The sequence below is a fragment of the Fringilla coelebs genome (genome assembly GCF_963513975.1).
Source record: "Fringilla coelebs genome assembly, chromosome: 17".
NCBI classification, from domain to species: Eukaryota; Metazoa; Chordata; class Aves; order Passeriformes; family Fringillidae; genus Fringilla; species Fringilla coelebs.
Window position 1 is genome coordinate 4523681 of NC_140043.1, and position 24112 is coordinate 4547792.

A 24112-nucleotide genomic window follows, 5' to 3' on the forward strand; every position below is an offset into this window, starting at 1 on the left:
GGAAAAGCTCACTCCTCTTGACAGAATAACTAAAAGCTAAATTTCAACTGCTCTGCCCTATTCCTTTGTACTATCTCCTGATTACACCCAGTGATACCTCTGACATGCTTCTGCAGGAGCTGCCAAAGGTGTAATTAAACCACTTGGCTGACTACAGAAGCAGTTATGCACATACTCTCCTTCACCTGGAGTGAACTCCAAAGGAGAAAATAAAAATCTCTGGTACTTTTCTCTGTTTCATTCACAGTTCTGCTGTGAACAGACTGATTATTTCTAGGGTAGATACTCAGAAAAAGTGCAACAGAGAGGACAACATGAAGAAAGGCTGGCTAAAGGTGCATTACTTGAGTTCCTGCTTCCTGCTGTAGTAGTACTGCATCTGCTGCTGGATATGCCAGAGTTCAACTTCCACCTTTCTCTCCAACATCATTTCTTCTCTGGAACTGTGCTCCCTCTTTTCCCCTTCAGCTGAATGGAAGATACAAGGCACAAGCAATGGAGGTAGAACAGACATCCAACTCCTTCTTCTTATCAAAAAACCAGAAAATATTTTTAATGACAGGAAAAAAGGAACCCTCCCAACTGCTTTTCATGAGTTTGGTTACCCTGTGACATGTATCTGTTCACCCCAAAGGATCAGGTACAGTGAGAGGGCAGGAGTTCTGACAACAGAACAAGCTCTTGAAGACTCAGTCTGAACACACAAAAGATACAAAATGCTCTGGTGGATGGTTCAGTACTACAGATACTGTTTTGGCCTGTTCAGGATTTAGTCTTTCACATTCAGTCTAGAAGTACTTAAGTACAGTAGTCCTGCAGAACAAGTGTCATGCTCTGATGTCATTAAAAACACCACAAGGGGAGGGGCTTAGACACGATCTGTCCCCTTCACAGCCATACTGTAAGTACAGGGAAATCTCAGAGAGCTCTACTGGATGAATTTCTCTCCTGAAGCAAGTTCTGCTGTACATGTGAACACCCCAGCACCTGAGCACATTGTTATTTTGTGGCAGTGACTTGCAGTCTCATATAGATCAGAGAGGAGGATGAGCAATGCTACAGTTTGGATCTGAGGATGTACCTGCTGTCTGGTGACTCCCTTTTCCCACCAAGGCTTCAGATGACAGCAAATGTGGCTGCAAATTTGGTGGCAACTTCTTCTCCACAGAATTCTGTTGAGAGTCTTGGGAATGGGCTGCTCTGTGACCACTGGCAGGCTGTGGTCCTCTCTAGAAGGTCAGAATGATATTGGGGTTTTCCTCAAAGGGTTTCTTAAGTAAACCCTACAAGTAGGATGTGCCTGACCTACTTAGTCCTACTCCCACTCAGACAAGTCCTGTAGGTGCTGAGCCCCTCTCATAAAATCCCACAGAAGAAGCAGAGCTTAAAAGATAGGCTCTTTGATTTCTAGCATGGAGGTATTTCACCAAAATTAAAATTTCCCATTCTGCGTGGAACAAGGAGTTCAAAAATCAAGCACCCACTTGCAGGTTAAGTGAATTTCAACTTTTTGAAGCTCTCAGACACACCCACTGCTCCTAAACTGAGTTTCTCTTAAAACCCTGCAATCTGGACAGCAAACTGTAACTGGTCTGAACTCCAAAGAGTCAGCAGCACCCTCACATTACTTGCTAGGAAAAGATCTGGCTAGGAAGACAAACAGAAAAAAGGCATGAAATACAGAACCCCACATGTGGATTGCTTCAGACTAGGGGTAAACAGTTCCTGGGCATTCAGAGGCAGTTCACTTGGTCAGCTTTAAAGATAGCTAGAACAAGAGAAAACCAGCTCAAGCAGGGCAGTTCAGAAGAACCACAAGAAAACACAACAGTAAGTAACAGGCCTGCTGGCAGCAGCCCAGTACACACACTAACTGTTCCTTCAACAATACACTCACTCACCTCTTCTGAGGCAGCTTTCATGTGGGACATGAAAGATGCAGGAGACCACAACTCTGGCCCCTGCCCCTGCTGCATGTCCTGTGTCCACAGGGGGAGAGAAGCCCAAGTGAGAGAGGGATGGGGATGAGCAGCATTGTCCATCTGAGACAGACACTTATAGGTACTTTCTTCCCTGTGAGGTGTCAGCATTAAGTTCCCAGTCTGTGCAGGACATTTATTCACAGATGTTTGCTGAAAGGGCACCTCTGACCTGTACAGGAAGAAAGATAAGGTCACTATACACGGCAGCCTGTTGGTCTTGTCCTTTGAGGTCAGTGCAAAAAAGGGGAAGACTCCTGTCACTCCCTTGCATACAGCTCTCCAATTAGCTGCTCTACTATGCCCACTGTAAGTCACCCTCTTTTCTTTACTTCTAAAATTAGATTTTCTACCTAGTAAGAGGAGGTCCCAGCAGTTCCTTGCTTTCTAGAGATTCCAGAGGGAAGTCAGGCTTCCGTGGTGGTAACCTGGCTCGTTGAATGGCATTTCTGAAAAGAAAACAGAACAAAGAGTGCCCCAGACTTATGATTATTGTAAACTGGCATCAGCTGGCATTGCAGCTAAAAAATCAGTCCTGTTTCATCGTTCATCCCTGCTCTGCAACATTCTCCTTGCATGCAATCCTGATTCTTAAACATTAAATGGCAACCTGTATTAATGTGAGAATCCAGTTCACCCTGTGAGTGGTGGTGCCAACATAAAGAATGGTGAAAGTGACACAACTGAACAGGGCAGAAACTCTTCTTTTGGCAGCATATACTTACTTAAAGCAATGTGAAGTTACAACCTTATTTCCCTGTAGGGTTCCTGTCGTGCACTGAAAAGATTCATAGACAATTCTTCCTTGCAACTGCCCCATGATCAACAGAATTTTTTAAGGAATAGCTTCCCCAGGGAAAAGAAAGAGGCAAGAAGAAATTTCAGCTTCTGTACACCAGGATCTTGATATTTATCATTTCATCAAGTGACTTCAGTGCAAAAAACAAGAGCTCCAGTGACACTGGGCCACTTGGGCAAGATAAGCTCTCCTGATGGCTGAAGTCCCATCAAAGGTATCTTTCAATGTTTCTCTACATAACTGTTCCTATGACAAATGGCCAATGCTCCACAAATTCAGTTCTGCCTTGAGAAACACAAAGTGGAAGCTGAGCTGAGCTGGTTCTACCTGTAACTGGCAAGTACAGTCACAAATACCTCCCTGTGTGTGGGCTGATGTTTGCATTACACAGCAGCTCCTGTATAACTCTGTACCACCAGCCACATGATGCAAAGTCAGAGTTAAGGAGAATGCATGGAAGTGAAGTCATCAATGAGAAAACTTGAAAACACAAAAATGAGACAGATAGATTACAAATATGCAAGGTTACTTATATGCCAGAGAAACAGAGGAGGGACTGGAAATTTACACTCACAGGCTACGGAGCACTGAGCCCCCCTCAGCAGGGTGAAGTGGTAGATGTCTGCATTTTGAAGGCCATGGCTCTTCCTCTGATGAATGTCCTCTTGTCTCAGGACTAACCTCAGGCCTTTTAAATGTCACTTGTTTCTTCAGAGGTGGCAAAAAAGAAAAAGGTTTATTTAATTTCTGGGTGAGAGCCTCTGTTTCCACAGCATGGCACAACAATACACTGAGTGGTGAAGACTGCAGGCTGCCTGCCAACACAAAGAATGACAGAGCATCTGATGGCTGAGAGCAGGAAGCACCACGGAGAAGGAACCAAGATTTCTGATGCCCTCCAAGCCATACCAGCTCTCTAAACCAAATCACAAGGTCCCCTGTGGTAACATTTGGGTGAGGAGAATTAACTGGGTACTTCTGCACTGAGGCAAGCTGCACATTAGCAAATGGAACAACTGGTATCCTGAAAACCTGGAAAAGAGCTGGGAATGCTGCCCAGAAGCAGGAAGAGAGCAGTCAATACAGGCATCCTTTTCACACACAGGGCTGGGTTGATACTCAAAGGCAGAAGTGACACAAGCCCACATATGAAGGAATAAGCAGTGCTAAAGCTAAGACAAGATCAGATATAGTCTCTAATGCTTCATTTTAGCACAGAATTTAGAGACCTGACCCACATGCAAAGGTTTTAATCAGGAGTATTGTCTGTGGCAGAAAATGGCCAGTTTTAAAATAGTTTAATTAAGAAAGGTTTCAAATGAGTCTGAAGTCCTCTAGCCTCAGCTGAATGAAATGCTTTGAAGCAGAGATAGAAGTGTATGTAGGATCTAAACAATAACTGGAGCTACAAGATACATACACACACAGACAGACAGACACACACACACACACACACACAGAGCAGAGCAGCCCAGTTCTGGATCTATATCTGAGCAATCTCTCTTTCACCTCCAGCTGGGGCTGAGTATGGAGCTGTCCCAGCAGCTGCTTGATGCCAGCAGTGTTTCTCAAGGCACAGGTTACACCTTCTCTCAAAGGAGTTGTGTGGTGAACTCCTGTGACTTTTTCAATGCCAACTTTCTTCTCCTGCTGCCCTTTGGCAAACCTGAGCCAAGCATCAAATACCTACAACAGGAACAACAAGAGCTGTGAGTATTACACAGACAGGTTTCAGGCCAGGGACTCCCCCTGCAGACAGCAACACCCTCCCTTCCTCTGGATAGGAATAAGCAGAGCAGCAGCAACAGCAGGACACTGCCACAATGACAAAGGGACAGAGATTTAAGTCAGCTGAGGCCAGATGGGGAAAAATGTGCATATTTTTAAATCAGCTAAGAAATGTTAGGGAGTTTTCCAGCATCCCAAAATAACATACAACACCCAAAAGAGGAAAGGAAACAGACATTCAGTGTGCACTCTGCTGAATGCAGTCAAATCTGCACATCATCAAACTCACTTGCCTGCCCCAGCCCTGCACAGCCCCTTACCTTTCTCTGCACTGAAAGGGACCAGTGCCACAAGGCTTGCACTGTCTTCTGCTTTTCCCATTGCTGCTGCAACAGCTATTGGGGAAAAAAATGCACAGCAACCAGGTTAGGAGTTCACATACTCAACACCAGGAATGCCAGCCAAAGCACCAAGCAAAGAGGAAGTGATGGTAGAGCCAGAGCAGAAAACTCTCAGTTCAGCAAAACTATGGCAAGGTATCTCTCATGCTAGATGAACCAAAAAATCCTGAAAATGTTTAAATAAAGTTTTCTTGGTCCTTGTGTAAACAGAACATGAAGGAGAAGGCAGAATAACTAGCAAGGAGCTAGGTGTCTACCCAGGGCCAAATTCCTTACCCGAGTTTTCCAGCAAGAGAAGGAAGCAGAGCAAAGTCTATGAGTCATTAGTTCATCTCCCCTTCTCTGCAGCAGCTGCAAGGCAACCAAAACAGTGAGTCACTTGCAGAGAAACCCCATTTATCTGAGCCAAATGCTATTAGAACAGCTAGCAAACAGCCTTTATCACCCTCCCTTTGCTCTGCTGAGGCCAGCCTCAATACCCAAGTGCCCTACAGTGTAACCCCATGTGCAGACATCTACAAGCCCAGCAGGGATTTCATTTGCAGTAAGCTCAGGCTGTCTTGTTAAGTCTGTTACTTCTATCAGTTTCTTCAGGCAAGACACAGCCATGCTTCTTCCTCCTCAGTACACAAAGCTGTCAAAGCTGTCATGCTCCTTCTCAGCCCAGACTGCCATTCCCTTCATCTAGGAGCACAGTGTGTTCCTCCATACCCATAACTTCCCACAGGCTGGGAAGTTTGCTGATCCTTCTCACCTTTTTCCTAAGGCACTGCTGATGATAATTTTTCCATTTCACCAGGTACTTCTGGAGCAGGTGCTGCTGGTGGTGCTGCACTGCCCTGTGGTGCTGAGCCCTCAGCATCAGAGACTCTCTCATTAGTTTCTTCCAGTGCAGAAACAGGCTCTGTAAACACACTGTTAGGGGAAGATAAATTAATTCATGTACCAAAGGGAGATTATTAATCTCAGAGTATCAAGTGATCAGCCACTCTTCCCAACTGTTTCAGCAATACTCAGCTTGGACAACACTGACAGTAGTCAGCATAGGAAGAAGAACTGTGAAACATTTCATGTAACACACAGGGAGATGTGACTTGCAAGTCTTCCCTGCTGCCACTGACATTCTTTACAACCTTTAGGAAAGCCCTCTGTGCTTCAGAGTCCTCGTGTCAAGAATGTACCATGGTACCATGAAAATGCTTGCAGAATGAGGGTCTTTCAGTAAGAATTACTAGAGAAAGAATGAAGCAGTAATTGATAAGACTACTTGTATTGCCTTCAAAACAGATGTCTGAGGTTCCCAAAATTAGTAATGGAAAATTCCTTTAAGGAAGGAAGTGTTACCATCCCTTATATAGCACAAAGAACAAAGAGAGAAACAAAAGTAACACAAGCAGCATTCACTCTCCATTCTGTGGGGACATCCTTTATAACAACAGACCATCCAGTCACTTCATCTGTACAGCTGACCCAACACACTGCCCATGGCTCATTCACAGACAATGAGGACTTTTGAGAGTTCAACATCTACATCAGCTCACCTAAATCCAACCGTTTTCTGGCCTCCACCACAGCTGTCACCTTCAGGTGGTGGTGACAAGCTCGTAGCCAGGCAGTGTCCCTCCACTGCAGCAGCACCTAGAGATACAATGCAAACAGGAGCTGGGACACAGACTGGCACTGTAAATGCAGAAGTATTTCAGAGGGTCCCCGTGGCCTTTTTCAAGGTGTTCTTCTCTTTCATCCATCCCCTCCCTGCCCCACTCACCAATACTAGGATGCTATATCATGCTACTGGTTTTTCCTTCCTTCTAAGGAAAGGGAAGAAGGAAGAGAAAAAGCCATGAGCTCACAGAGACAAGTTTCAGAGACACCTGTAAAGACAAGATGAGACTCCCACTTTGCAGATCTCTCTTAGTAGTGCCTCTTAGATTTAAGTTTTTGGTCCTTGTAATTGTATTATATGATCCCTGCCTGACCCAGCACCTGTACTAAGATCCTGCTGTACAGATCCTACCTTTGACAGGATTGCTCTCCTGTAGTGCTCATCTGCCCGAGTAGTTGCCTCAGATTCATGTATAAGAGCAAGAGCATTTTCTCTCCATGTACATAGCACCTGTCTGAAGGCAAAAAATAGACACAAAAGTTAAAAACAACCCCATTAAGAATGATTCTCACTGGTTCATTTTGCACTTTCCTACTCACAAGAGAACCAAAACCAGCTGCATCTATAAACTCAGTTGTGCAAATCAACTTCTGCCCCTTCAGGTCTCTGCTGAAGAGAAGGCAGTGCAAAACAGAACACAGTCAAATCCAGCAGCTTCAGATGAGCCAATGAGGCTCTGCAAGTGACTCAAGCTGTATAGCATTAAAATATATAAGGTAACTAAATAACTGCAACCAATGCAAAGTGATAATATCTTTAATCTCTCTCCTCACTGTAATGCAAGAGAGGCTCTGCATCTTCCAGGCTGCTTTAATACCATAATAGATGTAGTTAATACCATAAATGATGCAGTTTGCTGCCTGATGACTCTTCCAGGACTAAACAGAGATTTAAAAAATAATCAAGCAAAACGGATAGAAAACAGGAAGAGGTTGATTTCTTTTAGCTAGACATGCAAAGAAACAGCAATGCAAGGCAGAGTCCCCTCCCAGCACCAAATATTCAGAAAGTTACAAAGGTGGCAGTGAAAGAAAGCAATGAATTGGACTGCAGTGCAGTCTCTCATGCTGCCTAGAAGAGGCTCACCGCAGCAGCAGTCGAGTGTGCTGTTTCTCCTTCTCAGCTACTTGAGACAGAATGCACTGTATGTTTTGTTGGTAAATCTGGAAAAAAATAGTATTGAGAGGTAAATTTATGTCAACTGTTAACACCTGAGAGGAGAGGAAACATCTAGAAACTCTTACTAGCATCTAACTAACTCTAAGTAACTCATAAGTAGCAGTGGCAGTAAAGTACAGGGGGAAAAAATACAGCCACTGAAATGAAATGCTGCTTTGCTGTAGCAGGCAGCCACCACACAACAGTTAATGCTAGCTGTGATCTACCAATGACCAGTGCTACAAGATTACCTTGGTTCTTCTGCTCCAAAAAGCAATGCTAGAGCTCATACAGCCCTATATACAAGAGCCTCCATTCTACCTTGCACATGTGGTGTGTATGTGCCTCCAGTGAAGCAGCATGGGAGCTCTTCAGCTCTCACTGAAATGCTACAGCACATACAAGTGCCTCAAAAAGGCTGCTCCATCCTACCTTCCAAGCTGCCAAGGTCTTGCCCAGCAATACATGTTGATAATGCAGGTCTGCTTGCACCAGCTTCCTCCATTTCTCACGCTGATGTCCCACATACTAGAAATAGGAAATGGAAAAAAACCAAAAGGTACATACACATGGATAAGGGAAAACGAGCAATGGCAGAGAGAGGAGGGAAAAGGACCACTTCCATTCTCTGGAGAATCAATCCTTCAGCTTGCTGTAACAGCTTTTCACTCAAACTGGTGCTACACTCTGCTAGGTCCCCAAAAAGCCTAGTTGAGGTGCTTTTTTTTCCTGCCCTTTATAGGAATCCTCTTGAAGACTGATGTAAACCACTCAAGTTAACAGGTCTGCATCGACAGAGCAGCTCCAACAATAAAATTTCTCATAGATTTTCAAGACATGCTACAAGGCACATCTGGTACCTCATATCATGGTAAGGAAAAGGGGCCCACCACGAAACTATTCTGTTTGTGACAACCTGTAACACAAATACAGGTCATACACAAAGGCCTGGCTGCAAACTTCTAACTTTTGAGAAGGACACACCCAGTACTGGGCAGGGACAACTTCATCATACTAACTCTGATTACACTCCCAGGTACATCTAAACCATATTCCTATTCTCACCATATCTACATAAATGAACAAAAAGAATTCTCTCTTCATCCTACACAGTTCCTGTTCCGCCCACACCAAACTGGTTTTATCCACATGAAAAGGGAGGAGAGCTTAGGAATGACTAGTGTTTAAAACAATTTAACTTCTAGCCATATGGGTACAAGCAATTCAAACATAACAGGAAGGCTTCATGCTCTTTCCCATCTGCTAACTCTCTCACCTCTCTCCACTTGTTCCAAGTCCGCTGCAGACACTTTGAACAGTGAAATCTTAATGCTTCTGTCTCCTTGAACCTCCTAAAAGAAAAATAATCATTTGTCCTACAATGCAATCCATGTTACTGGACACTTCTAGCACAGACTTGAGTCCACATTTGTTATTTTCAGTAATTCACTTACTGAAAGACAACTTAGTAGACTCCAAAGCACAAAAAAGGAGCGAGCAGCGAGCACCACTGTAAATTAAATGCTGTCCAAAGTAGGCTGCCACAAGGCCAACCCAAATCATTCTCTGTTTCAAAATAAATCTTACTCTGTTTCTCTCTCCTGAGTCTTTTGTTTCCACAGACAGAAGGCCTTTAGCAGCAGCTGGTTACTGTAGTGCTCTCCTGCACGAACCAAGCCCTCCTGCTCCTCCAGACGTGCAGCTGCTCTTCTCCGCCAGCAGGACCAGCAGCAGCGCAAGAGCTGCCTTTGGAAATGGAGCACAGCCTGAATGGAGGCAAGGTGGCAATCAATGCACAGCACAGGCAGCTACAAACAACAGCAAACACCTCCTTAAAGATGACATGCACAGAACTGTCCATGTTTGTTTTTCTGAGGTTGAACAGCAATGGACACACCACCAAAGCCTCTCTGTGGTGAGGCTATGTAACGTGCTCTGCAGGTACCTCTGTGTGTGTGGGTGGAGGAGAGGTTACCAAAAAACAGCAAGTCAAAGAGAGGAAAAACACAAGCTGATAAATAGCATGTGAAGGACTCCTAAGGACTGATAAGTTCCAGAAACCAGTCCTGTTGGATGTACAAGAACTGATAATCTCTCTCCACCAAGGGTGAGCCATATCTGCAGAAAGACACCCACATGTGCTACTGTCAACTTGGAGTTGTGTAAGAGACCATGTAAAGGCCACAGTGGCTGCTACATGTGAAGACTCCAGGACTATATACATATACATATATATAGACACACCCCCCCTTAAAAAAATGAAGGGCCCTGTAAAGAACTTTATGGACACCTACCTAGAAGCAGCTAATTTCTCAGCACAACCCTGCACTTCTTAAATGACTGGGGTTGGCCATTTAGCATTATTATTATTATTATTTCAACAAAGTAGCTATGAGACTGTGTAAGAGAGAGAGCACACACACATTTACAGGGTGAGGAAATAAGTGAATGAACTATGTGAATGGCAATACTCTAATAATAACTTGTTTCTATTATTAACAAACTACTTAACTAAAAAAAGGTGATCAATAAATATCGGTTGTAATCTCTTTCCCCTGACTTGATCCCTCACCAGGGAAAAGGGAATTTACACCAAGTCCATCTCATGCTAACTCATATTCACAGACAGTGACTATGAAATCATCCCCTCTATTTCCTAAGCAAGGTACAAGAGTTACATTTACCCTTTTCTCTCCCATTCGATATCCTTGCAGCTTGCAGGTCTTCAGCAGCCATGTGTCAAATACCTGTCTCATCAACACCCTCCTGGGAAGCAAAAAGGGAGAACTGTCAGCACACAGGAGACAATTCCTTCAGAAAACACATTGGTCTTATGAATGTCAGCTGATTAAAAGAACCTCAGAGCTAGGCCTAACCAATCTCCCTCTAACATTCCAGAGAGAAGCACAAGATGTAAATTGTTCATTACTCACAGAAAATGTCAGAGCAGTTGCTATCAAGTTATGCCCCCAAAGGTACTACCATACTTAAGAAGAGACCCAAAGGCCCACAGATTCCACATTTGTACAAGTCTGTATCAATATTTCTCAGCATACCTGTAACGAGCATGAGCCACTGATGTTAAGGCCTGCTGCTGCTCTTCCTCCTTCTCTTCCAAACGGGACTTCCAACGGTTCCAATACTTCTGCAGCACCTGAAATAAAATAAAAAAAGACACAAAATCTCCCAAAGATATCCAGTGAAGAGAAGAATGCAAATGAATAAATTGTTAAAGTCCTAATGCAGCTGCATACTGCAATGGTTGTCTCCTGCACTGCTTCATATACCAAACTTCTTAACCTCCAACAAGTTTTTCTGGTAAAAGAAAAAAATCCACCATAAACACAGGGAAATGAAAAAACTAAACACATCTAAGAGTGGCATAACTAAACATATCTAAGAGTGGCATAAATACTTATGGCTTAAGAGTGGCTTAAATACTAATAGCCACACAGATCTTCTGTGGCTATTAGTATTTAAGAACAAAGCCACTGCTGTAATAAAAAAGTACTTTGTAGGTGACAGAGGAAGTCAATACAAGAAGCTCAAAACAAACTGACAGAAGAACCAAAGTCACACTCACTGTAACTCGATGCTGACAGGATGACAGATTTGTTCTCATTCGCTGAAGACGAGTGTCCAGGACATTCTGCCGAAGACCCTTAAGGCCAAGTTCCTGTAACCACAAGAAATAAACACAACTTTCATTTGTAATCCAAATCAGGTAATTTAGAACTAATCTACAATCCTAGAATCCCTTGAGTGGGGGCAGAAAATGGGAGACAGCATTATGAGAGCATCCTACTTCAAATCACTAATCATCCTGCTCTTATAATCACTACTGTTTTCACTTCACGATCCAAACCAGTTCCTTGGTATTCTTTTAATGACAGCACTGACCCAACTTTGAAAATAGTTCAGTTCCAAAAAGCTGGAGGCTTGCTTATGCCCACCTTTCAGATAGCATTCAGGGATTTATTTTTTCTTTAGAAAAACCCTAAAACCTAAACAAAAATCCAGAACATCAACTACTGGAACATGCAGCAAGGTATCTTTGCTCTCATGTGAAAAGCAGCATGCACACATTACTGCAGAGAAGAAAAAATAATTATTGTAGCAAACAGCATAAGAAAAAAAATCAAGGGGAAAAGGCAATCTCATGGTGGAATAGCCAGGGAGCAGGTAACCCACCACCCTCAAGATGAATATACTTCACCAGTTTCCCAGATGGATGAATATCTGTCCTGGAGATCAGCACAGTTTCCCCATTTGGATTCAGCTGGCAGACTCCAGAATAGCTGAAATTTCGAAACCTGGTGTATCTCCCACCTAACACCCGCTCACCACTGTCAGTGTTACAGGGAGACTCCACAGCCCTTCCCACCCAGCACACAACAGTGCTCTTACCAACAGGTGACACTTGTAATGCTTTTCAGCCAGCTCACACTGCTGAGCCTCTTCCACACACAGCACAACATCTGCCACTGAGTTAAAGTATCTTTTACACAGAACAACCTTCTCCCACAGAGGGGCACTGCATCTCCATCTAAATTTTCTTCAATGTTTGAATGTCCAGCACTGTTATCTGCAGAAATTGTGACTACAGTAAAACTTTTAGATTTTGCTGGCTTATTACAATATGTTTCTGATTCACTCTTAAGCAACAACCATAAATTATCTTCTGCAGACTCTAATATACTCTTATACAGCTGCTAACACACTGTAATTACAGCAGTTAAATGAATTGCTAGTATGGCATTACATACATATAATGACAACATGTTTGCTGTCACTCAGGCTACTGCACAACGTTCCTGCTTTTTAACTGGATCTTCCCCCTGTGGGAATGCTCCTAAGGTGGCTTTGCTAGGGACTAAACACAGGCTGGATACAATGCTTCCAGTGTGCAAAGACTCTCCATAAGGCAATCTTTGCTGCTTGTTTTTCCAGGTCCCTTCCGTGAGCATGCATTCTTCTCCTGCACTCCCATGACAGCTGCCAATCGGAGAAGCACCTCCGGAGCGTCCTGCCCCGGTGAAACTCCTGGGCCAGCTCTGGAAGACAAACACAAATCCCTCATGGCTTGTTCTGTCCTAGGCTCATTCATATCAGATGAGATCCTGGCATCTGAGCCACTGGCTCACAAGTGACATGAGCTCTAACACTGAGAAATGGTTACAAGAATTCACATTAGTGCTCAGCTAGAGATCACATTCTTCCTATTGATCACAAAGACAGTTTTAAAGCAGTAACCGACTGTGCTGACTTAAGAGAGGGAAGATTACTTGTGCAACATACTCAAACTTGCTTACATTTCATACTCCTATTACTAGTTCCTACACATCCAAGCTAGATTCTCTTCCACTGCAAGCAATCAAAAAGCAATTCATACAAATATCTGAACTCATTCCCATTCAAAGGAAGAAACAAAGGAACTGGTGCAATAATCTTTACCATCCTATAGGAGTTGTGATTTGACTGATTATCAAGAAAATCCACAGACTGACTGATCAAAGTCTCGAATACATCCTTCTCACAGATATCTCAGTCAAAATCCAAAAGACAATATGCAAGTTTTCATCAAGGGAATTGTAAAGCATTTTCTTTTAAATCCTGTGGAAAGCAGGTGATTTTCCTGACAGTGCAGCATATGAGCTAAGCCAGCCAGGTCTGTCACAGTGTACAGCCCAAGCTGCATCTCATGATGTGGGTGGGCAGAGACATTGCAGTGTCTCCTAGAACAGAAAAAGCCACCACCATGCCCTCAGCAAAAGGGCTGAGCCCTGTTCTGTCCCACCTCACCACTTTCACTCACCATCCTGGCGTTTCTTTACTCTGTGGAGGTTCAGGTATCCCAGCCATGCTCCCATGCATCTCCTCAATTGCCAGTGCTGATGGTGAGTTACTGCCCTGGTGTCCTTCTGCTTTTCATTCTGGGTGTGCAAATACAGCTCTCGCCACTGCAACCAAGCCTGAAGGAATAATTAAGGGGCAAGGGCAGTAAGGGGAAAAAACAGACAAGATTAGGGAAGTAGAACAAAGAGGAGGAGAGGAAGAACACACATGCAATAAGAAATTCCATGTAAGTTCTAAAGGTGAAAGCCATGAGCAACGAGGTCCCCCCCAAAAAAAGGGGAAAAAACCCAACAAAACCCAAACACCAAAGGAATGTCAGCATAGAAAACGTCAAAGATTTATTCACTAAGTTCCTGACACTTACTCGAAATTGCAGGCTCTGGGCCCAATGCTGCAGAGCCAAAATATTCATTTTATGTCCAGAGCATTTCTGGTAGTGTTGTCTTCTCCACACTGCCCATGAAATGCTGCCAAAACAATGTTACAGACAAGTTCAAACACAGGTGCCATAATTTGGTGCAAGAATTCACTTTAATCTGACTCGAAAAAGGTATGAGCAACAATCTTTTCAAAAAGCCACTAAATGGTTTGGGTTGGAAAGGACCTTAAGATCATCTTGTTCCAATCCCCTGCTGTGGGCAGAGACACTTTCCATTTCCCACACTGCTCCAAGTCCCATCCAAACTGACCTGGAACACTTCCAGGGATGGGGTATCAACATCATCTCTGGGTAATCTCCAGATTTCAGTGCCTCACCACCCTCAGAGTAGAGAATTTCTTCCTAATATTCACTCTAAATCTACCCTCTTGCAATTTAAAGCCATTCCCCCTTGTCCTCTCACTGCATGCCCTTGCAAAAGTCACTCTCCAGCCTTCCTGTAGGTTCCCATTAGGCATTGGCCAGCTGCTGTATAACATCTCTTCAATTCACAGTCTATGGGAGTGCCAGAAGAACTCACAAATCCCAGAAAGCAAAAGAATTCATAAAGAAAAATCAAACACCGAATGAAGTCATGGTGTGACTTTTTATTTTTTAGGAAAAGATAACATAACACAGATAAAAGCCATGGCCTTAGGACCAGGCCTCTCTGCCTGTTTGTACTCCATCCTTACCGCAAATAGCTTCTTTTCCTGAATGCCAGTGCCACGGACTGCATCCCATGTTTTGTCCTTTGAACATCAACATAAACCAGCCAGTGCTGCCAGGTCCTGAGCAGAATTTGCCTCTTTGCTGTGCATGACAAAAAAACGGCAGCATCTTGAGTTCTGGAACGTGGCACATCTTAACACCCAGCTCGCCCCCGACTCTGTGTCCTCAACCTGCAGAGACACCTTGTGGAAAAGCCTGAAATGACAGCGACCCTCCCTCCGGTCGAGGGTGTCGCAGTGAGAAGCCTCAGAATCGCTGACAGCACGGCCCATGCCACTTGTGCAGAGCAGCGTGAATTATCGGACAATGGCCGATAACCGCTTTGTCTGTAGAACAATAGTCAGCATAACGACTCTAGTGGGTAAGAATTAGAGGATTCTCTTTGGTTTGTTAAAAAAGGAAAAAAAAAAAAAAAGTGCATCAGGTTCATCAGTTGCTTTTCAAGAGTTATCCTCTCCTACAAGCAGAGAAATGAACCAGAAACAAGTCAAACTTTATTTAGCAGGCTGGTCATGCAGCTAAAAACAGAAGTGGTGTCACAAATTCCAGTTTACCACTTAATGCAGCACACTGCATATTCTCCTCACAGCAGGCTGGCTTGTCAGAACTGACACTACTAAAGCAATGTTATTAGGAAAAACTCTCATTGATTCTATGCCACTTCACAGGCACATATAAAAGAACCCCAGACTTTTCTTTTTTAGGATTTCCCTCTGGCCTCACTCAGTAAAAAAGAGGTCTGGACAGCTTGTCAGTTTGTGTCCAAAGGTACCAGTCTCTAGGACATTCTGAGGCTATGTTCATGTGCAAAGTCAACAGTTAACTTATTCTGCAAATCAGCACAGAACAAAACCTTAGTATCATCTTTAAACAAGGGTCAACCTCCCTTCAGCAAAACATATTCCCTGAATCCAAGAAAGTTGCTACCAGTGCAGACAGCTCCAAGTCAAATCCCTTGCAGAGCAAAGAATCTACTCAGTAAGACCAAGGGCACTTTAAAAGTTTGGGTTTCTTTCAATTGCAAGACACAAGCTGGAAGGAACAGTCAATAGATATATAAGTGCTGTTAAAAGCACAGGGAATTACTATTTAATGTCTATAGCAACAGCTGACAGAGAATACCAGTAAAACATTCGATAAAAAACCATCTACTTGAAACCATATTGTGATTAAGTTAAAAAAAAAACAACAACCAAACAAAAAACCAACCAAAAATCAAGCCACCTGCTCAAAACCCACCAGTGCAATCTAGAGCAGATGGGGAGAGGCTCTTAAGCTCATTCACTGACATCCCTAAATAACTATATAGCTACACCCCTATAACAGAACCCCCTGCCATCTGCTCCTGCAAGCACTGCACTGCCACGGGGTGGGGGAGCTCAGGGTGCAAACAGGCACAAGGGACACAAATTCTGGTAAAAATTCCCTGTGGATACTCCCATCTCAGTATGCCCCCAGACACTGGTAATTACCATCACTTCACTTACCATGAGACTCTGCAACATATTTCTTGTTCCTCTTTCCTTGCTGTTGGCATGCATAGGTTCTCCAAGCCTTGAATATCAAACTGAGGTGTAAATGCCTGAAAAATGAAAGAAGTGCCATTCAGTGAAATATTAAAATAAGCAATGAAAAGATTGCTCTTGGCCTAGATGTACCATGGATGGAACTTGCTCACTGGTACTAAAAACTCCTTCAGAAAATGTCTCAGACACACCCCAAAAGGAAGTCATTTCACTAACCTGTAATGGTTGTCTGCTCTTAGGCTGAGCTTCTTTTCTCTGCAAAGTGTCCACTGCTCCTTCCACTCTCCAAAAGTTTTTTGAAGAATCTTCTGATTATACAAACATCTAAACAGTTGAAAGATTTGGACAGAAGAAATGTCATACAGGTTTCCAGAATGACCACAAATAAGTTTTAATGAATATTACACCACCTCTTCTCCAGGCTTGCCTGATTAGCCTAACAACATCTAATTGCATTTAAAACCACTTCCCTACTGTGACACCTTATTGAAGACTGCAAGAAGCATGAAGTACTGCAAGAAGCAATCACTCTACTGACTGTAAACACTTCACATAAAGACAAGGAATAAAAGACAGATGTTGTTAACTTGTCAAACATCAGAGTACCAGTCGACTTGAGGCCTATTCACATTTTTTATCCTCAGTTCTGTGTTTTACTCTAACAACCAGAACAGTAGGTAACATGTATTTTCCTTTCTAATGTTGTTCTTTGCTATTTTAACACAAAATATTTTTATATATAAATACATACAAAAGCTATGGCAGATTTATAATGCTTTGATGTTTTTATCATGTAGTAACAGCAGAATTAGGCCCAGAATACCTAGATGTCTCTCAGTGAAACATATCAATCCTCTCACAAGCTGCAATTTACAGCCACCTACCCCGAGCCAAGTCCAAGCACTCATGCAGAAAAGGAAAAAAGAAAAAAGAAATAAACTATATGTTATTTTTTGCACCTGGTGCATTAACAGTATTGCACATGCATTAACAGGTATTACAGCTATGGAGAACTATCTAGAAAGGCAATTCATTATTGCTTGTGCTCCTTGCTGGTCTTTATAAAATCTATTTCCCCTAAAAATAAATTCATCACTGTGCTGAACTGATAGACAGCCAAAGTAGTGCCAAGTCAGTAGATGGGACAGGAGGAACGGTGAGGTTCACAGGACAACTTCCATTTACCAACAAAGGCAGAAACAGAATATATTTGATACAGAAAAATGAAACTGAATGACTAAGGACCTGATCTTATTCCAAATGCAAGTCTTCCCACCGGGAACTGCTTCAGTTCCCAAGGGTGTGGTCAAGCAAGAATGAACATGCAAATTAATGCAAAACAAGAAATGATTATCAAAGCATGGGGTTTCAGTAGCTCACAGAACACTGACAGCAAAAAGGAATTATCTGCCACAGGTATTTCCAAGTCAGACAGATACCAAACATACACAGATAGACATTAAGAACAACAGTGCAAACAATAATAATTAATGATGCACATTGATGCACATGGGCCCTTTCCAACTCAGAATAGTCTGTGAAATCTCTGTCATCATAACTTTGGGAAATTGTTAAATTTAAAGCAGGTATACCAATCACATCCCATCATTTATATGCACATACCAGTCAACTTTATCAAAACACAATTCCTATTAATTTGGTTAACAGAAGCTTAACCATGATAATTAAAAACAAACAAAAAAAGCAAGAGCAAGAAAGGTACCCAAAGAAAATCTTCAAGTGATCTCAAAATACATACAAATATTTTCTTGGCAGCCAGTACTCTCTTAGCCCAGTGGTTTACCACCAAGCCATTAAAAAAACAAAACAAACCCAAAACCAAAATAAAACATAACAAACAAAAATACAAAACAAAAACAAAACAAGCAACAAACCTCTACCTCTGAGTTCTGTAATTTTATCTACCTGGCTTTGGAAGGGAGAACTTGTCCAAATGTTATTTTTGCCCACAGATAGAAAAACTTCCTTGCTAGGTATCTGGAATACAAAGAAAGATTAGTTGCTTTTGTACACCTCCTCTGCAAATTCCCAGGTGAAACATATCAATCAAAATAGAAATTTTTATGATAGTTTCAGTAATAAAAGAAAGGGTCTACTTTTCAGAGATCAATGCATATATGAAATATTTAGACCCTGAAATTAGTACCTGTAACACAGCAATTCATAAAGCATAAAGAGGCCCAAGCATCACTGCAAAACTTGAAGTGGGATGTACTTCTTTAGGAGTGCTGGGTAGCCAAAATGCCTTCCAAGCAGCTCTCTTCCACCCAGTGGTACTGCTGAGCAGGGTGCTGGCTGGCTGGGAGCCCTTTCTGAGGTTTCAATGTGCTAACATCACTGTTTCTCCGAGTCAACCAGCTGAGTCCAGAATACCTGAGCCCTTCCTGAAGCCAGCCAATCTTCCTTCTTCCCACCTCCCCTCAGCAGTTCCACATCTCCACAAGTTTCTCCCAACACCAGCTCAGCTCACTAATGTGTTACTGTGACCCTATCACCCTTCCCCTCTTTTTTCCCAATGGATTTCAGAGTTAGCTGGCACATGGAGGGCCCCAAGAAGCACCAAAGGCTTCACAAGGTAATTAGGTAAAGCACACAGCCAGGAAGGGGGGCCTGACTCTTTCAGTAGGTCTGAGCTGCTCAACAAATGATGGGCTTTTAATCTCTACACAATTACATCCCACCTTTGTCAAGGTTCTTTTAACAAACAAAAGAAGCAAATAAAAAACTCTAATAGGAGAGCAAGAAGAAATCATCACACCTGCAGCGTATCAAAGAATATTGTTAAATAGCCATTTTAAAATTTGCATTTGAAAGTAAAAAATACCTGAAATCTGACTGTCAATCCTTGTCCTCAAGCTACCACAAAGCATCCTCAGAACTGCCTGCCATGGCCATGAACCAAAACTTCTGCTGCAACCTGCACTGGTACCACTAAACCCAGACACTTTCAGCTCTGATCCCCTGCTCCATTTAGTGAAAAATATGTTTTGTACTTATCACCTGCTTTGGAATTCTTTCAACATTCTTCTTTGACTCTGGGTATACCCATCTTGACCTGGCTTGTCATGACCTCTGTCCTGAAATTCACGTGTTGCAGACTGGGGAGCAACAGATTGTCCAGCTGCATGAATTTGATGCTCAGGTGGGTGCTGGATTTCATCCATCATCAGGGATTTTGATCATCAGGGATTCTTCTTAAAAGAAGAAATAGTTTGTGGAAAACTTTATTACCTGCAAAGAAGTGGCATTATTGCAATAGCTTGATCTGTAACAAAGGCATCTAATCAAACACAGAACACAACAGCTACAAAATGCTAGAGCACTTATTGTTTCTTTATCAGGTGTTTTTCAGTATCTGGAATTTTAAACTTTCCCCAACACAACCAGGAAGATACATTTCAGTGCAATCATGTCACAGACAACTCTATCCTCCTCTAAAGTTGAAATGAGAAATCACTGAAATGCATTTGTGTGTGCACACAGGGTGTCTTGATAGAGAAGCTCTGACTGTGGTTTTCTGCCTTTTGGTCTCAAACATATCAAGGTATTCTGCCTACTGCTGATAAATTCTCTTGAGCACTGGTGAACTGAAGCAAGAGTTCCATTTTAACATAAAATGCTCTTTCACAAGCTCTTTCCTAGTTTTTAACTGTGTTTCTCCTTAAAAAAAAAACAACTGAAAATCTCTTCCTGTTTTTACATATTAATCATTAAAAAACAAAATTAGACCTATTTTTCTATCACACAGTTTACTTTCACATGTAGTTCTAATCTGAAAAATAACAAGTGTGTTTTTATGAATTCTAAATATTTTTTCTTTGTAATTTTCTGAAAACAAGGATTAAAAAAAAAACCTATGCAGATAAAACCTGCCGCACCGGTTCCAATGAAGCTTCTTTCCCAAAACAAATGCTGCCACCACCCTGAAAATTTGCACATTAGAAACACAAACACGTTCTTGAGTTCCAGAAGAGGCAACAGAAGAGGATAATCCAAAATCTCACCCTAATGATGTCCTGAACTGAGCTAGGAAAAACATGGATGCAGCCAGAAAAAAATATTGTTTTCACAAAGTCAGTGGAACAATGCAAGTTTCAAAAATTCAGCTGAATAACCACTATTAACAACAAATCACTGGGAGGAAATACACTATTTTTGGCTTGTTCCAGCAGGCTGCAAAGAGTTTAAAATAAAAGTTAATGGAAGAAAACAAGACCTGTATTTTGTGGGAGAAATTCTTGCTCTATAAAATATTATCTGAATGTTTTCTGAAACAGGCTCTGTCCAGCAGACAAAAGAATTCTGTTCACATCAAGATCTGCAGTTAAGGCAACTCTATGCACGTTTGAAGAGGAATTTCAGGCACTTTAAAATTGATGCAAAACAGTTTTCAGCACAAGTTCTTGTACACACCTATTAGGCCCAACTCCCTTTGAAATTATTTAATCTGCCCCAGAGATAAACCTGGTCTGACCACATGGAATGACAACCTTGCACAAAGGAACTGAAAAAATCAAACCTGGGTAAAACATGCAGAAGTTCTGTATGAAACTCTAAGGAGTGAGAGTATCTAATAATATGTACTTTTATTTCACTTTTTGGAACATTGTTATATGCTGCACACATTTAATGATGACAGCCTATGTCCCCCAAAATTTATGGCAAGTGACCATGAAAAATAAGAGTCAAAGAAGAATCATTTCTCCCTTTTAATGTTAGAATACAAAGGCAGGGAAAGAATGAGAATTAACATGGAGTAAATCTCTGCTTGAGCCAACAGCTGTGTCCAAGCACCTTATGTTCCAATCTAGTATCTCAAGCTCAAGAACATCAGTTTTACATGGAAATGTAAAGATAATGTAAACCCACACACATTTGTGTTTCATGATCAGTTTGGGGGTTAGGTGTTCATAGTTTTTTACTTTGCTTTTAAGAGGAACATTTTCTGGCTAACCAAGTTTCATAGAGACTAATAAGACCTTCTGTGAAAGTAACTCAACTTTCTTCTGCCCCATGGAAATCTTAAGATGTCATAAATATAAAATAAATTACAGCTGAGGTCTCTAACATAGTATCTTCCTATAACTGCTTACCTGCTCCTGAATTTCTCCATTTCACTGTGTTCCAAGCCTGCAGTTCAAATGCACTCTCTGCTCTGCAATGTTGTTTATTAACTTTGGACAAAGCAGTAATTGGTGCCTGTTACTTGTGATGAATCCAGCACATGGATCTACACTAAATGCAGACTGTACCATAAAAATGACATGATTTCCACTCAGACTTCTGCTGCACTCAAAGAGCATAATGCAATTCCAGATGTTTAACATGAAAAGCATCTGTGTGTCTCAGCAACACTGTGCTGGCTTAATCTAATGGTAATAAAGTTATAACCATTTGAATCCTAAGGCAGCAATTCTGCCCACCTAAACAAAAATGTGATAGAAAGGTGCTGTAAAAAGTAAACTAGTCCAAGTTATGTGTGCCCTCTACTTAAAAATAAATTAATAACCAAGGGTGACACCATCAGCATCTGATTCCTTTTCACCTGTTGTTATTTTTTGGGTTTTTTAAAATACTATGTTTCCCTCCTTCACAAGCCCTTAGAAATGAAGAAAACAAAGAGTTTCACCTAGCTCCAGCAAGAACAACTCAGTGCATGGAACCCTGCAACTTCCCAGAAGAGTCTGACTCTGTGAGAGCACCTGGAATTACGGCCAGGCATCTCCTTTAAAGTGTGAGACCCAAAGTGGATTCTTCTATTAGAACTGGTTAGGGTGTGAAAGAAAAAATCCGCCTCCCTCCAGAAAACAAACAAACAAAAAAACTAAACAAGAAACGAAACCACAAAAAAAACCCACAAAAAACCCACCAAAAAAAACCAAAACCCAACGCCCCCCCCAAAATGCAATCAGCCCACAAACCCAACACCAAAAGCAAACAAAACCAGCCTAAAAACAAAACAAAACCAAACCCTACAAGATTCTTCTGGAATTTTACTGCACGACATTCCCCTCAGGGGGTAACTGTACCCTGAAGGCTTTTTGTGTTGATGGACAAACACTGGAGACCCACACAGCTCCACAACCCCGCCGTGAGGGACCGCGGCAGCCGCCTCCGCCCCGCTGGGGGCACCACGGATCCCGGCACCGGCGGATGCGGCACCGCCACACGAGACGGGCGGAAAGCAGCGGGGAAATCGCTGCAAACGGGAGCGAAGCGGAGAGAAAAACCAGAAGCGCCTGAGGCGGCCCCGCCATGAGGGGCGGGCGCTCCCCGCCCCGCCCAGCCCCTGAGCAGGGCGCCCCCGTGCGGCGGGGCGGGCGGGCGGACAGCGCCCCCGCGCGGCGGGGCGGAACCGAGCGCCGTCCCGGCCCCGGTGTGACCGGGATTTACCGAGCACAGGCACGGACCGACCCGCACACGGAAAGGGGCTGAACGGCGGCGGCAGGGAGCTGTTGCTGCACTTGGGGGAAAAAAATCTGTGTTCTGCCGCTTCTGTGCCACTGGACATTTCTGCTGTGAGCATCAAGTAACGGGCACCTGTTGCAGGTGTGCCTTTGGGAGCCGAAAAGCCTGGTTTAGCTCACAAGAGCGACGTGCACAAAGGTGACAGTGAAACACAACATAGTTCAGGTCTTCTCAAAGCCTACAGCATCTCATAATAACCACTCAGCTCGAGGCTGGTGGCCCGCTGGTTGCTACGGAGTCTCCCTGTGTATTTGTTTGGAAAGCACTTGCTGGCTTCAAGAGACTTGGCAACAGTTGCAGAGCTGTCTCATTAATAATGCAGCACTTATTTCTCTCATTCCATAGGTAACCAGATTTTCATTCTGGTATTCAACTTCATTAGAGATCAGGGAAGAGAACACCTCATTTACCAGATCCTACACGATATTCGTTCTTCCTACACAGACCTCGCTGACAAGGTGTTTGGAAACCGTATGGCCCCGCTAGGCTCCTGTGGCAGAACGGATCCAAGTGCCGGGGACAGAACTGTGGGCAAAGGGAGCAGACGATCTCGCTCAGTAAATTCCTTAAACTGATGTTGAAAACAATGTCTGCTGCTAATTAGCAAAAACTGAAAGACTTTTGCGGTGCCTCCGAATAAGCTGCTCCGCTGACTGCACCAGCCTAGTCCTGCTATCCCACAGAACGCCAGACTGCAAAGTGACAGGAGCCCGGTGCGGGCTAACACCGGGACCCTGCGCTCCCACTGCCGGGCTGGGCCGGACCGCCCCCTCAGCGGCGGGAGCCGGGCGGCGCACGGCGGGACGCGAGGGCGCTCCCGGGCAGCCCCCCCGAGCCCGCCGGGACCACGGCGAACGCGCAGGGCGAGGGGAGCGCCCGCCGAGCGCGCTCCCAGCCCATCTCAGCCGCCATCGCCCCGCCGCTTCCCGCCCTTCTCTGACCCCGCGCCGCCTGTGAGGAGAGACGGGGACGGCGACAGTCCCGGGACAGGGACGCGCCGATCCCGCCGCCGCCCCGCACATGGCGCGCACCGCATCCCTCCGGCGGCCGCCTCCCCCGCAGGGCTGCCCGCCTAGACTGCCTGCAGGCCCTCGCCGAGCCCCGCGCCTCTCCTCACCCACCGCACCGTTCGCAGGGTGAGACGCTGGCTCCGCGGGCGGCTGGCGGCGGGGACACAGGGCGGGAGCGCAGCCCAGCCACCGTCAGCGCCTCCCGCCGCCCATTCGCGGGCAGGCGGCAGGCGGGGGAACCCCCAGCGCGCGCGCCCGACGCGCCTGCGCGCGGGGCGTTAAATGGGTGCGGAGCGGGCGGCGCGAGGCCCCGGCTACGGCGGCTGAGCGGAGGCGGCGCCGGGCGGAGC

General features: G+C 43.9%; 1 protein-coding gene across 1 annotated transcript in view; it reads right to left on the bottom strand.

Annotated features, from left to right (window-relative positions):
• The window catches only part of SFI1 (SFI1 centrin binding protein), a 28401-nt gene extending 4409 nt beyond the window's left edge, over window positions 1–23992 (bottom strand). Inside the window, exons 1-28 of the mRNA XM_084216961.1 lie at window positions 23879–23992; window positions 19285–19515; window positions 18190–18261; window positions 16480–16587; window positions 16225–16319; window positions 14701–14818; window positions 13952–14054; window positions 13547–13703; window positions 12624–12785; window positions 12139–12209; window positions 11315–11407; window positions 10788–10885; window positions 10416–10497; window positions 9319–9497; window positions 9008–9083; window positions 8164–8259; window positions 7660–7736; window positions 6925–7027; window positions 6449–6545; window positions 5662–5822; window positions 5184–5258; window positions 4827–4901; window positions 4288–4464; window positions 3353–3486; window positions 2333–2428; window positions 1902–2151; window positions 1082–1229; window positions 345–468 (exon numbers count right to left, since the gene is read on the bottom strand). Coding sequence (XP_084073087.1) covers window positions 345–468; window positions 1082–1229; window positions 1902–2151; window positions 2333–2428; window positions 3353–3486; window positions 4288–4464; window positions 4827–4901; window positions 5184–5258; window positions 5662–5822; window positions 6449–6545; window positions 6925–7027; window positions 7660–7736; window positions 8164–8259; window positions 9008–9083; window positions 9319–9497; window positions 10416–10497; window positions 10788–10885; window positions 11315–11407; window positions 12139–12209; window positions 12624–12785; window positions 13547–13703; window positions 13952–14054; window positions 14701–14818; window positions 16225–16319; window positions 16480–16587; window positions 18190–18261; window positions 19285–19451 — 3194 coding nt within the window. The 5' untranslated portion in view covers window positions 19452–19515; window positions 23879–23992. The remainder of the gene's footprint in view (window positions 1–344; window positions 469–1081; window positions 1230–1901; window positions 2152–2332; window positions 2429–3352; window positions 3487–4287; window positions 4465–4826; window positions 4902–5183; window positions 5259–5661; window positions 5823–6448; window positions 6546–6924; window positions 7028–7659; window positions 7737–8163; window positions 8260–9007; window positions 9084–9318; window positions 9498–10415; window positions 10498–10787; window positions 10886–11314; window positions 11408–12138; window positions 12210–12623; window positions 12786–13546; window positions 13704–13951; window positions 14055–14700; window positions 14819–16224; window positions 16320–16479; window positions 16588–18189; window positions 18262–19284; window positions 19516–23878) is intronic.
• Between the last annotated feature and the right edge of the window lie 120 nt (window positions 23993–24112).